General features: G+C 37.4%; 1 protein-coding gene across 1 annotated transcript in view; it reads left to right on the plus strand.

Annotated features, from left to right (window-relative positions):
- The first annotated feature begins 544 nt into the window (after positions 1 to 544).
- Positions 545 to 14,811, plus strand: part of Abca5 (ATP binding cassette subfamily A member 5) — a 74,955-nt gene continuing 60,688 nt past the window's right edge. Inside the window, exons 1-4 of the mRNA XM_052756179.1 lie at positions 545 to 756; positions 9,243 to 9,358; positions 10,367 to 10,571; positions 11,816 to 11,977. Coding sequence (XP_052612139.1) covers positions 9,257 to 9,358; positions 10,367 to 10,571; positions 11,816 to 11,977 — 469 coding nt within the window. The 5' untranslated portion in view covers positions 545 to 756; positions 9,243 to 9,256. The remainder of the gene's footprint in view (positions 757 to 9,242; positions 9,359 to 10,366; positions 10,572 to 11,815; positions 11,978 to 14,811) is intronic.

Below are 14,811 nucleotides of genomic sequence, written 5' to 3' on the forward strand. Positions count from 1 at the left end.
ATTTGGACTTTGGAATAATTCAACTTTTATCACACTTGCAGATTTTTACGAGGGTATTTGAAGGAACCCAAAGCATCCTCAATTCCAGGATGTGCAGGGTCCCCGGTCTGAGGCTGGGGAGTGGGGCGGCAATAGTTACAGAAATGAGGATGCTGCAGTAGGATGAAGGAGCTGCAGCGAGACTTTCACAAACCCTTTAAATGCAAGGAAACAGAGGCAGATGGGAGGGCAGAGGACCAAGGTCGTCCTCCAGGAGGAGGCAGGAGTGGCCTCAAGGCTCTCCGACCTCTATAGAGAGTGCGGCAAGCTCGGCAGGAGGTTCGAGACACCTGAGCTTGAGTCAGCAGGACTGGCTGCAGAGTCAACGCCTCAGAGCCCCGCCCACTCGTAGCCCCGCCCCCAAGCGCGCTCCCGTCTTGAGCCCCAGGAGCACGCGCATTACCCTCGCGCGGTGTTCAGGTGCGTTCCGAGGCGGCCGGGGGGGGCGTGGCTCCGGCGGCGCGCGCGGCTCTCGGTGCGTAGCCGGGCGGCGGGCGCGCGCGCGCGCGCTCTCGCTCTCGCTCTCGTTCGGTCTCGCGGCCCCGCGTCTCTTCAGAGAATTTCGGAGCTCCGTCACTCTGGCGGTCCCCGCGGAGGAGGAGGGCTCGGCGGCGTGGTGGGCCTGACGGCGCTGCGGCTGCGACGCCGGGGCGAGGAGACGCCGAGGCCCCAGGCGCTCGAGGCCTGCGGTCCGGCCAGTCGCGTCTGCAGACGGAGGTGACGAGGTGGCGGGGACGGCCGAGCAGCCGGGGGCCCAGGAGAGGGTGTGGCGGGCCGCCGGGGGCCGAGGATGCTGGTCCGCCTGGGATGCTGGCGGGCGGGTGGCGGGCGCTGACCGGGACCTCCAGCCATCGGGTGGGCGACGTGGAGCGCTTCCACCCTCAGAGCTTCCAGAGAGGCAGAAGGAAAAACAAACAAAAACCCCAAACCAAACCGGAGTCTTCCCCCCCTACCCCCCGCCCCCGAGGGCTAAGGAGCATCGCCCCTCTTAGGGGACAGATTCCCTGGCGGGTCTGTGTGGCTAGAGGACTTTGGGCTGAGAGGAAAATCCGCAGAGCTCGTGACATGGTTTTGGGGACAGTAAATATCTGAATTCCCCAAACATAGCGAAGATTCCCGAGCGCGGAAACGTTTCAGGGAGGAAGAAAAAGCGAGGCAGATGGGGGGCAGCCGCCTGGAGGCGATCGGAGTTGAGGGTTTTGCCCGAACTCTCTTAGGCTTGACTTTACGTTTTAAAAGGATCGAGTCCGGGGACAAAAAAAAAAAAAAAAAAAGGAAGGCAGACACTTCTACTGTCTGCCGAGGACATTCTAGGGCCCAAGACGAGGTTGCTTGCATCCTGGCACTGAGCCAGGGTCAGTATTACTTCATCTTGACAGCAGCTCTGAGGTTGGAGATGGTACTCTAGTTGAGTAGATGTGGGAAATGGCTCTTAGAGAGGTTAAATAACTTTATTAAGGTCCCAGCTGGGGAAAAAAAAATGAAGCGCTGAGATTCTACCGCAGGCATGCCAGACTCCTTAATTCCAGTGCTCTGCCCAATGTTTTTTATGTTTGTCCAGAGAGCATTTTTATGTATCTTCAGAGAAGACTTAATAGATGGGGACATTATTAAAGCACTTTGTGGGCATTTACCCAGAAATCATACTTAGGAGACAATGGTCTTTGAATGTGGGTCGTTTAATAGGATGTATTCTTGAAAATGCAAAACTTCAAATTAGACATATATTATAGTTTATAGTGAATATAATTTTTAATGTCTGCCATTGAGCTTAATTGAAAAAGTAATTATATAAAAGCATTTCATAATATAAATTGTAATCTTTATTAGTTTGTGAATTGAATTGGAAATAGTTTAAAGTGCAAACTTTAAACTTTTATACAGAATTAATATTGTATATAAGAAAAGCTATTAGCTAACTTGCCATATGGGTACCATTGCCTTGTTTTCTCCAGCAAGACCTAAAATTTAGGTTAAACTTTATTCACATTAATATTTTGTTTTATTATGTCACCACTGTCATAAATTTTTAAAGATCGATGAAGAAAGCATTTATGATTGATCTTCTATTAAATTTTGTCCACTGAGAAGCCAATAATATAGTTGGGTAGGATTTTCTTTCAGCTCATTGTTGGATAGGTTAATAGCTCTTTTCAAAAAAATTAAATCTTACCTTAAAAGTAAAAGCTAAAGCCAGAGTGCATTTAAGCTTTTGTGGTTTAGAGTTCTAGGGAAAATGGAGTCTTTACTTTAGCTTGTAATGGCATATTGTTTAAAATGTACATGATTACAGGCACAGATGTAGGTAAGTGGATAGACTAGTGGAGAAATGTCTTTTGACTGCTTCTGTGTTCTCACTAAAGTAGGAATCCAGATAACTCTTGGAAAATGATGCTAGAGATAGAAATGTAGGCGGTTTTGAGGATGGGGAAAGTGAATGGGCTTGTAAAGTGTCCCTTAAGGTGCCAAAGGGGTTTAGAGGTGCTTCTTGGCTGTGCACAAAATTAGTGTTTAGTTTTTGCATGGAAGGTATTTCACAGTCTCTTTTCAGTTTTTGTCTTTATATTGTTTTCTAGGGCATGCACCCATATTCTGTCCCAATTCAGTCTGTATTCTGCCCCCCACCCTCTGCTCTTTATTTTACACAAGTCAAGGCTTTTGGAAATCTAGCTTTCCCATAGTTTTCTCTCTGCTTAGAAATTCCGTTTGGCCCTTTCCCAAACTCTTTCCCTCAACTGGGATTAGAACATTGCATTCAGTTTTACTTACCTGAAGTTAGTGATAGCAATATACTTTTTTTTGTCTGTTTTGTAGAGAAATTCTTCAGAAAAGTGACCCACTTTTTTCACTTGCTTCTGTAACCGGTAGCTGATAAAAGGAATTAGTCAGCTTTTTTTGATAAATAGTAAGGGAGTTAAATCTTTTAGGTTTTGAAGACTGAGTAGAAACTGTCTCAGCTTAACTCTGTCCTCATTGCAAAAAGCAGTCAAAGACAGCACATATATGAATCAGCATGGGTTGGGTCTCACTTCTATTTGCTTTTCTGACACTTCAATAGGCCCTGAAGTCTGAATTTCATATTTTGACCCATCACAAGTTATCAATATTTAATTTTTCCTCCAACCACTAAAAAAATGTGGATACATGCTAGGCAGGTGGATCTTTGGGAGTTAATGGCCATCCAGGGCTACCCAGTGAAATCTGGTCTCATCCTACCACTCTCCAAAAACCCCTCACACATTGTTAACTCTTGTTCAGAGCAAGGTGGGGGTTGGGTTTAGACACCACTACCTCTTCCATCTTTGTTTGCAGACCCTAAATCTGTAAGGACTCTCAGGACAGGGTTTGATAAAGGAATTTGTATTAAGGTAATATTGGTATTACCATTGGTGGTGTCAGAGAAGCAAATAGAAGTGAGGCTTTTTTTATTTTTTCATTAAGGATCTCATGGTCAGGCTCAAGGTTAAGACAAAAAATGGTAATGCAGTATGTTAACTAATTACAGTTATGTGTACTTAGTGAAAAGGGAAAATAAAACAGTAGTAATTAGCTTTGCTTGAGTTGGCCAGACATGACCTCAGATGAAGTACAGAACATATTTTAAGTTGAGAGCCTTTCCAAGAGTCTTTCAAATATGCAAAGAGAGTTACTGACCACATCTTATCAGTAAATAGTTCTGAATGTAAAGATTGCTGTTTCTTTATAAGATATAATCTTACTTCATACATCATAGAAGTAAATGTGGATGAAAAATGGGCTCTACATAATAAATTTTAATTTCAAGGTGATTTTGCTTCTTACAAAATGGTATTATTTATTCCAAAATATTTGATGTATTACTAGCCAAAATGCTTGGTAGAGGTAATGGTAATATTAGATAAATTGGAGTTCTTTTTTTTTTTTAAATGAAGAGTCTCTTAAGAAAAGCACATTTTAAACAGGCAATTAATAAAATAGTATAATTCTCTTACATTTAAAAAATTTCTGTAACTTTCAAATTTTTCATTTAATAAACAATCTCAATTCAGTGAAATGGCATAGTGGGTGAATGCACTTTCTGCCAAGCCTAAAAATCTTGAGTTCAGTCCCCTAAACCAACATGTAACAAGTTTTTCTCTGTCCTACTAGCCAGCAATAATGACAAGGACACTTCGTGTTAATTCTGAAAGCTCAGCCTATAGCTTAGGCTTGTTCCTAACTAGCTCTTATAACTTAAATTAACCCATTTATATTAATCTACGTTCTGTCATTACCTCTCTTTCATCTTGTACCTCCTGTTTCCTCTCCATTTCGCCTGGTGTCTCCTGTGCATCTAGATTCTCTCCTTTTCCTTTCTCTCCCTGGATATCCCACCTGTACCTCCTGCCCAGCTCTTGGCCATTGAGCTTTTTATTACACCAATCACCGCTAATACATCTTTACACAATGTACAAATACCCTACAACACCCACATGGTGGAAGGAAATAACCAACTCCCAAAATACACACACATACACCCACAGTAAATAAGTAAAGTTTCCTAATTTTTTTTTTTTTTTTTTTTTTTTTTTTGGTTTTTTTCGAGACAGGGTTTCTCTGTGTAGCTTTGCGCCTTTCCTGGAACTCGCTTTGGAGACCAGGCTGGCCTCGAACTCACAGAGATCCGCCTGGCTCTGCCTCCCGAGTGCTGGGATTAAAGGCGTGCGCCACCACCGCCCGGCTAAGTTTCCTAATTTTTAACTGACTTTCTGGTATTTGGCTTGTGTAATGCTTTATTTTTAAGTCGATCACTTATATATTAGGAAAGGAAGATTACTTCAGTAGACTTTCTGATTTTCTTTTTACAGTTGTCACTAGTGTCTAGTCAAGTTTTATTACTTGGATGGAAAGAAGCTCAAAAATATTGAAATGTAATATTTTTTACACAATTAGATCTGCTTTTCAATAAAACGTCCATGATCAGTCATCATACTGATTTGTCAGTATTCATATGTAACAGATTTTATACTTCATTGTTTTCTCCTGTTTGTTCTCTATCATCATCCATGCTGCTGGATTCTCATGATGCGGCCTTACTTCTGGTTTGCCAGTTTGTCTTTAGAAGTTATTGACACTGTAGAAGTTCTATTTCTGCTCATTTCAGTTCCATTGCTTTTTCTTGAATCACTCTGTTGTTATTCCATGAATATGGTATTCTTTATTATTATTTGTGACTGTTAGTTCTACTACTTTAATATACATTAGTGATCAACATTTATAATTAATTACTTGCCTTGTACCAGAATTTGTTTTACATGTACCAATTTGTTTACTTATTTTAAGAACCCCAAAGAAGTATTATAATTATTTTACAAAAGACAAAGAGACAAAAAAGTTAAATAACGTACCTAAGATCTCATAACTGTGAAATGACAGAGGCAGGATAGTTGGCTTGATTAGAGAGGTTACATTCTTAAAACCACTATACTATACCACTTAAAGTATTAGTAATTGTTATATTTGTTGATTTTGGTGCCTCTCTTGTGTTGGTTAAGATGCTTTTGGTTTTAAGAAATAATTATGGGAAGATAATAGAGCATCTGCCTCAAGGAAGAAAAAATCAAGTTTGAGCATAATAAGAATTTCCCATTAGGTGAAAACTTAACAGCAGAAAGTTAAATTTTCATAAATGTTGTCTTTAAGGTAAATTCAGTTCCCATAACTTTTGGAAGGCAGAGGCAGGTGGATCTCTGAGTTTGTGACCAGAGTCCAGGACAGCCAAAGCTACACAAAGAAACTCTGTCTCAAAACAAACAAACAAACAAACAAACAAACAAAAAACAACAAAACCCCCAAAACAAACAAGCAAACAAAAATCTGTACTGCTAGAAGAAAATGTAATGAATGCAACTCAAGGGGTATTTGTAGTGGAGGAAATGGAAATGGTGTTTTTTGTTGGGGTCATTGTTGGGAAGTAAGACTTAGGGTTTTTATTTTGTTTATTTCTTATTATTTTTAAAAGACATGCATGGTCTCTTTATATAGCCCTGGCTGACCTGGAACTCACTGTGTGTGTTTACCAGACCAGCCTCCATCCCATAGAGATCCACCTGCCTCTGCTGAGATTAAAGACATAATGCTCTACCATACCCAGCTTGGATTTAATTTTGTTTTAAAAAGTTCTCACAAGATGTGAAGTGGATAATTAGATTTGTGAACTTCAGACAAGAGACTCAAATTTGAATTCAGGTGACAGTTCGAAGTAAAGATATGAGTCCAGCTATTCTGTGGAGGATTTGGTATATAAAAATGGAATGTTAAACATTCAGTTTGATAATTAATAATTTAGTGATACTTTCTAAGTTATTTTTGTCAGAAAAGTTGGGAATATTCACGTTGAGTTGGTTGATGTTTCTGTTTGTTTTGTAGCAAATTACCTTTGATTTGCTTTTTCTTCTTTTCTTTGGCCTAGATGTGATTATCAATGTACTCTTGATTGCTTTTGTTGTGCTTTTGTAATTTCTTTTAATCATTTTACAAAGTATTATTATTTTTCCTGTGTAAGTAATTATATATCAGTGACAAAGTGGAAAAACAAAAGTAAAAGTTGTAATTTTATTGTTAATTAAAAGTTGTAGTCTAATCATTTTTCTATGCACATAAAGAGGATGCTCATTTAAGTTAACTTTCAATAATAAACATTTATTCAGGAGAAGACATACCGCTTCTAAAAAGTTATTTGCTTTTTTGTCTGAAGTGGAGATGGTCAGAACTTGCAACAGATTGTCCTTGCTTTGGAGAGGACTCATATCAGTGGCCTTCATTAGGTATATTTCTATAAAACAAGGCAGCACCAATGGCTTTGGAAGGTTTAGCAAGACCTTGGTTTGTTTGTTTGTACTTTGGGTTTTTTTTAATCATTCACAATTTCAAAAATATATGTGACATACTTTAATCATATTCTGCCCATTATCTTCTCTTAGTTCCTTGCCCTTCCATTAAAAAACTTCCCAACAAGACCCCCTGTTAGTTTTTTTAAACGGAAACAAACAACTTTTATTTTTGTGGCCCAGTGCACATAATTAGAGTTGCTTGCAGGTGCATGGGTGGGTGGATGGGGCTTATTTACTTTAGTAAGGAAAACTTACCAATGGCACACCACTGAAGAATGTGACACACCCAAACAACTGTTTATGGCTTCTCAGGGAGGTGTGTATTGTTTCCCCCTGCCCCTCAAAGCTCATAGCTGCACCAGTCATTATGGGGATAAACATAGTTATTTAGAGGACAGTTTAAGATACACATCGTATCCATGTAGCAAAACAACAGTAGTGGTTTTCCCACCGGGGCCCATGATTTCCCTAGGCTTTTGATGGGTTTACAGATCAGGTGTAAATTCCCTCCTGTGGCATGGATTTCAGATCCATTAGAAAGTGAGTGGTTACTTCTGGAACAGACTTGCCACTCTGTACCAGTTGTTAGTGTTGTATGTAGGGTTTGCAGTTAGTGATTTTATTGACAGTTTCACCCTAGCACTGTGTGTGCTAGCCACCAGGGAGGGACTTCCACTCTAGTTTCAAATTTATTTCTCTGTCTCCCAGATCACCAGCTACTTAGAAGTTTTTGTCAGATAATTCCAAAATTTGTGTATAGGAACTTACAGTCCTTCAAATCTTAGCCAGAACAACTCCTATCTTTCAGCAAACACTGTTTGCTGTTCTGTGTGCCAGACTGACACTATATAGAGCATTCCTTCCCATGGCCTGAGAGTTTTCTGAGACCAGCAAAATCTACAGTAAGAGCAAGGATAGAGAACATGCAAACATGTAACTTTCTCAGAGCCTAGTTTTATCTTTGTCTTCTGTTACCTAGGCTTTAATTCCTGCTCCAATTTTGCCACTGCAGCATTGATTCTTAGTCCAGGTTTTAAATTATTTGCTTATTTACTTGAAATCAGTTCTGCTGTACAATTATAGCTGTGTAAAATAAGAACTTCTTAGGTGGGAATGGTGACTGTGGTGCACCAAGAATCATCTAACACTCCGTAAATAACCTTTTACACACTTTTTTTGTTTGTTTGTTTTTTGCTTAGTAAACTGGACAGATTTGACTCTTTGGTTTATCAGTAGCATCACAGTTTGAAGACAGATGCTGCTTTTGTGGCTTTTGGTGAGAGTCATGCAATACTGTCATTTTGATAGTGGGATATATTGGCCATTTGCCAAGTAATTTGCGGTTGTTTGAGACATTGGGCATTTTATTAATTTTGTGCAGTTGTTGATACTTTCTGTTAGTACATTGTGAAGGTTTTTAGGTTTTGGCTGTAAATTTCTTCCCACATTCTCTGAACTATTTGCATCTTCAGTTGAGTTTTCAAAAGGTTTGTGGTTTGGATCTTTCATGTGCATGCTGCCTGGTGACCAGTCTGGATCAGGCTAGTGGTGTCTGCTGGTTTGCTTTCTCTAGTCTTTATTAACATTCATAGGAGAGACCCATATATTCCTAGTTTGGGAATTAATTTAAGAGGCAATAAAAAACTTTATTTTTTGCATGTGCATTTCAGAGCTCCCTTTTTTATTTGATCTCCCTATTTTCTCTTTCTGACTGCTCCTTTGGTCCTCTAGGGAGAAAGTTTTACTGTGCCACTTAACTTCTGCAGCAATAACCACTATTCAGGACCCAGGGGTAGGAGAGTAATGTACAAAGAACAGTGGGGAAGAAAAAACTAGGAATTGGCCATTGGAATTTTCTTGGAGAGGAAGTTTCTCTTCCTCAGAGTTTTGCGACATTAGGCTTTCATTACTGTAGTCTTGAACTGCCATGAAGGGGATTTTTCAGAATAGGGACACAGAAAAGAACGGGAATGAATAAAAACAAATTTGACATTTTCACATCTCCTTGAGTATTAAGACTAACTTTTCCTCCAGTCAGAATTATAAGTTAACTTCTGAAGTCCTTCTGTCTTGGTGCTCAGTTTTCATGTGCTCAGTTTGAGTGATACCAAAGGAGAAAAAAGGGTAAGCTCACTGCTAGTTTGGGTCTCCCAAAACTAGACATTTTGATGTTTCCCTGTTTCATATGTTGTCATATACTTTGTAGAGCTGTCAGATTGTTCTTTCATGCGTTCTGTACATGTAGGAGAGATAGCTTGAAGTATGCTTAACTTCATTTTACATAGGAATGAAAAAAAATCACATACGCTTTACTGTGTAGTTCAAGCTTTGTTTGTTTCTCCTTTTAATAAGCTGACCCAGAGAACATGGCTACTGCAATTAGGGATGTGGGAGTTTGGAGACAGACTAGAACACTTCTACTGAAAAATTACCTAATTAAATGCAGGACTAAAAAAAGTAGTGTTCAGGTAAGTTAAAAATACTCATTATTTTGTCGTCTTATGGTTTGTTTTGCTTTGATGTGTTCCATTTTAGGAGAATTTTTCGGAATACATTTTTATTATAATTTTATTTCCTTCAGTTTGCTTATAAAATAAAAGCATATTGTAAGCAAGAAAAAAAAGAATGAACTAATGCTCCTAAATGTATCAGTGATTACTCAATTCAGTTAACTTCTAACATCATCATGTGACTTTTGAATTTTAGGCATGTATTTTCTCCCCATTGATGAAGTAATATTCTACAGATAACTTTTTGAAACAATATTACACAATTTTATACCCCACATTTTCCCAATTTATGGTTTATGAATTAAGTTGCCAAAGAATACTAAAACTATGTCACAATAGTTGTACCCTAGCATGGTGTGCTTTTGGTAAAAGAATGAAGTCTAGCTAAGCAGTTGGCAATAATTTCAGGTATGGGCTATCTTCTGAAACTAGCAGAACAAGGAACAAGATAAAGTAATAGCTCATGCCTAGTAAAGCAGACCATAAACTAATTTAAGTGTAATTTTAGTAGTATTTTAGGTATTGTTAATAAGGTACTATTTTTAATTCCAAACCAGTGAGTTTTTCATTTACTTATTTACCTATTTTTCTTTTTCTAAAGTTCCTTTCAGTTTAATGATATCTTTGTAAGAATTTGTTCACAAGTTACTTTGGAATTTTATGAGTAAATATAAAGTGGGTATTAAATCAGTACTCTTAAGACATTTGAACATTATGTCACTTTATTATATAATTTGAATATTAAAACATTTCATTAAAACTGAATGCATATTGAAAATGATCAACTATGTTTTGGGGTTTGGTGGGATATTCAACATAGTAATACTTTTAGGATAGGATTGCTTTTACTTTCTCTGTATATGAGAGGACAATAATTTCTTTAATAGTACCTGTGTTATTTGCATAGAAATCTTGATTTTGCCACCATCCTTATACTTTGTAATAACTTTGTTTCTTTTATTGTAGGAAATTCTTTTTCCTCTATTTTTTTTATTCTGGCTAATATTAATTAGCATGATGCATCCAAATAAGAAATATGAAGAAGTATCTGATATAGAACTTAACCCCATGGACAAGTCTAGCCTTTCTAACCTTATTCTTGGATATACTCCTGTGAATAATATTACAAGCAGCATCATGCAGAGCGTATCTACTGATCATCTCCCTGATGGTATTGAAGTCTTTTCTAAAAAAGATTTATTTTTATTTTTGCATATGTTGTATGCCTTTGTGTGAGTGTATGTACACATGTGCAGGTGCCCATGGAAGCCAGAAGAGCCCTTAAGATTCCTTGGAACTAGAGTTACAGCAATTCAATTTATTAGCTAGGTGTCATGTATGAGAATATTAACATTTGGAGAGTTAAGTCACTAATGTGAACTTACATAGCTAATGGATAATGAAGCTAAGTACCAGTCTTGTGTTCCTTTACCACAAATTCTGGAGCTTCTGTAGTGAAATTAACTTACTGTAAACAACACGAGAAAATATCTTTAAAGATTGTCTAACTTATGTGATAGAATGATGGCAGTGTTTTCTCCATTTAGCTTCTGAAGAGGAATAAGCAATATTAGGTATAAATGATGATTTTATTCAGAGAAGACTTCGCAGAGTTTTAGCATAATTGCTAACATGCATGTAGGGATGCTCAGCTGTGGATCCATGGGCTGCATGTAGTTGAAGTGGAGGATAGGTATGGATATGGCTCCACACAAAATACTTAAAACATTAGATTTGTTTTTTTTTGTGGGGGAGGGGCGTAACTTGATTGTGTGCTTTTTGAGCATGAACATTGTGGATGATTATGTCGTACACAGTATCAAACAGCTTGCCATGCCTGGAAAAATTTTCTCTATAAAAATAAATATTTAAAAGTAAGACTTCAATTACTAGGAGTTATTTTACTTTGAAACAAGTAATTGAACTACATTATTATTTTTTAATTTCATTTTTGTCTGAAATCTTATAGACTTTAAAAAGTATAGCTAGCATATTCAAGGACCTAGGTTTTTTTCAGTACCAAAACCAAGACATTTAAAAGTGGATATGATATAAAAACTACTCAGCATTAGAATATAGAATTAGAATGTATAACAACACATTGAAATTATCAAATATATTTTGAAGAAATATTCTAAATATTGTTTCATATTATACTGTATCATAGACATAAATTATGTATTATAATGACATAATTTCTGCAATCAGGTCACAACTTACTATCTGTAAAATATTATTGTTGATCATTTTATGTCATTGTTTTCTTTGCAGTTACCTTCATTTTCTAAGAAATTAGTGACTAAGACAAAAGTACTGATAAAATATACCATTCATCAAATATAATTATAAAATGATTCTACTGTATTTCAGTAAATGGTTGCAAGTTCTGAGTTACATTGTTCTAATATTTTATAGTTATAATTACTGAAGAATATGCAAATGAGAAAGAAATGCTAGCATCCAGTCTTTCTAAGTCAAGCAACTTTGTAGGTGTGGTTTTCAAAGACATCATGTCCTATGAACTTCGTTTTTTTCCTGATATGATTCCAGTGTCTTCTATTTATATGGATTCAAGAGGTAAGTGACTTTATATATAATCATTGAACTCAGTGTTAAGTGCATTTCTTTATAATCAAAATAAGAGTGTGTCCAGTATTGTCATTTTCAACTGTACTTACTTGTTCAGGTAGGAAAACTATCATGAGCAGCATAAAAAAATTTAGGTATGAGGTCAGACATTGTAGCACTCGCCTTACTCCCAGGCAGCTTTCTGTATATGCAAGGTCAGCCTGATCTACATAGTTCCAGGGCATCTGGGGTACATGATGAGACCTATACCCAGAAATAAAAATTGTATATGTACATTTTTCCAAATATCTATCTACACTAAATATATACTATATAAAATAACTATAACATTCATTTTAATTTTAATACACTTACATAAATATCATTTACATTAAAAAATTGTATCTTTCATTTTATGGGTTTCTAAATGTATAATTTTTCCTACATGTAATCATTTCCACTGTGGTATGATATAAATGTTCAAAGTCTCAAGGTCTCCTACCAATGAAATTTCTTAAGTTTACATTTGAAACATGGAGAACTGCCTTCAGTTGTTAAACCCATGAAAAGATAATATCAACTCTGTTTATTATACAATATTAAAGTCACTGTATTAAGTACAGAAAGTTTTTCCTTTATTCCAAAAACTTGTTAGGAAAATTCTTATTTCGCTTTTTATGAACTTCGACCTACTCATGTGTCAGAGATAAATGTGCATTATAGAATGATTTACCTTAAAACATTAAAGTGACTTACTTGTTTTATTTTGTATTTATGAGTATTTTGCCTGTTCATATGTATGTGCATCATGTGCATGTCTAGTGATCACAGAGGTGAGGAGAGGGTTTTGGATCCCTTGGAACAGGATTTTCATGTGGTTGTGAGTTATCCACTGGGAATTAAACCTGGGTCCTCAGCCCTCCCTCCCTCCCTCCCTCGCTCCCTCCCTCCCTCTCTCTCTCCCTCTGTATTATTTACTTATTTGTTACTTAAAACAATTTTAAATTTAAATATATTTTGGTCATATTCTTCACCTCTCAGACCAAGTTTGTCCAGATCCTTTCCTCTCCCTACCCACCCAACTTAGTTATTTCTCAAAAAACCAAAAACCTGATACAACTACAAAATGTTTAAAATTTAGAAAACAAAATATATTTGCCAAAAGGGAAAAGAAAACAAAACACCAAAACTGTTACTAACTAAAAACATACACACAAAAGACCTATGGAGTGCATTATTTGCTGGTCAGCTACTCCTGAACATGAGATTTGCCCTGGAGTAGTTGATACACCCAGTGTCATTCTGTTGGAGAAAACTGGTTTTTCTGTCTCTTAGCAGGTATAAATGACAGTTCCATTGTTAACCTATACCCTAGTGGCAAAGTTTATATTCATTCATTCATTTCATTCATTCCATTTTTTTTTAGAAATGTAACAAAATAAAATATAAGATAAAACAGAAACAATCACATCGAAGTCAGACAAGACAGATCTACAGAAGGAAAAGAGCCCAAGAGAGGGCACAGTAATCAGAGACCCACTCATTTTTACATTCAGGAATCCCATAAAAAACATTAAACTGGAAACCATAATGTAAGTGCAGAGGACCTGGTGCAGACACATGCAGGCCCTATGTATGCTCCTTCAGTTTCAGTGAGTTTATATGAGTTTTGCTCATGTTGTTTTAGAGGGCCTTGTTTTTATTGGTGTCCTCCATCTCCTCTGGCTCTTAGATTCTTTTTTCCTCATCTTCCCTGGGGTTCCCTGAGCTTCGAGATTTGATGGAGACATCCCAGTTAGGGCTGGCATTCCAAAGTCTCTCACTCTCTGTGTAATGTCTGGATTGGGTCTCTATATTCATTCCCATCTGCTGCAGGAGGAAGCTTCTCTGGTGATGATTGAACAAAGCACAGATCTATGAGTATAGTAGAATATCAGTAGTAGTCATTTTATCACTACATTTTTTTCTTTTTTCTTTTTAGACTTGGATTATTTGGGTTTGCCCTAGGTCCCTAGGCTAACTAGTCTCTGGTTCTTAGTGTTGGTTATGGGTTTCGTCTCATGGAGTTTGCTTTAAGTCAGATCAGGAATTGGTTGATAACTCTCACAAACTTTGTGCCACCATTGCCCTGGCATATCTTGTAGGTAGTACACCATAAAGGTTTGTGGCTGGCTTGGTGTTTCTGTTTCTCTTTTGATAGCATATAGAGTACCTTCCTGTAACAAATACCCTGTAGCATAGAGTGAATGCTCTATGTAGGCACCAGTTTGACGTCTCCATGTTCAGTGAGTTGTGTAGGTGTTGTCTTCAGCAGTGGGGCCTTGATGTCAGTTTGTAGAGAGAAACCTGTAGTGTTGGCAACAGCCTGGGTTGTTTGGGGATTCCTGGGTTGTTTCTTTGGCTAACAGCTCAACTAGTTATAACTCACCTGGTACTGGAAGCTTCATTTGGTGACAAGAGATGGCCAGTTAGGTCTCTGTCTATCCTATTATTTGGCATTTTCATTTAGATCATCTTCATATATGTATATATTTTAGGAGGATTCTACTGTATTAGGTTTCCATACTAACCTCCAAATGCCCCTTAATTTTGTCTGTTTCTACTCATATTCCCTCTCTCATCCCTCCCCTTTCCATTCATACTTGATCTTCCAATCGAGAACCCCCCCATCAATATGTTCATAAAAATAATTCTATTTCTCTTTCCTAATGAGATATATCTGCTATTTCTAGTCTCTTACTCTATACCTACCCTTTGTGGTTCTATGGATTGTAGCTTGGTTATTATTGACTTCACAGCTAATGTTCACATATAAGTGAATACATTCTGCATTTGTCTTTCTG

Source organism: Peromyscus californicus, unplaced genomic scaffold (genome assembly GCF_007827085.1).
Source record: "Peromyscus californicus insignis strain IS unplaced genomic scaffold, ASM782708v3 Scaffold_3__1_contigs__length_106647218, whole genome shotgun sequence".
NCBI classification, from domain to species: domain Eukaryota; kingdom Metazoa; phylum Chordata; class Mammalia; order Rodentia; family Cricetidae; genus Peromyscus; species Peromyscus californicus.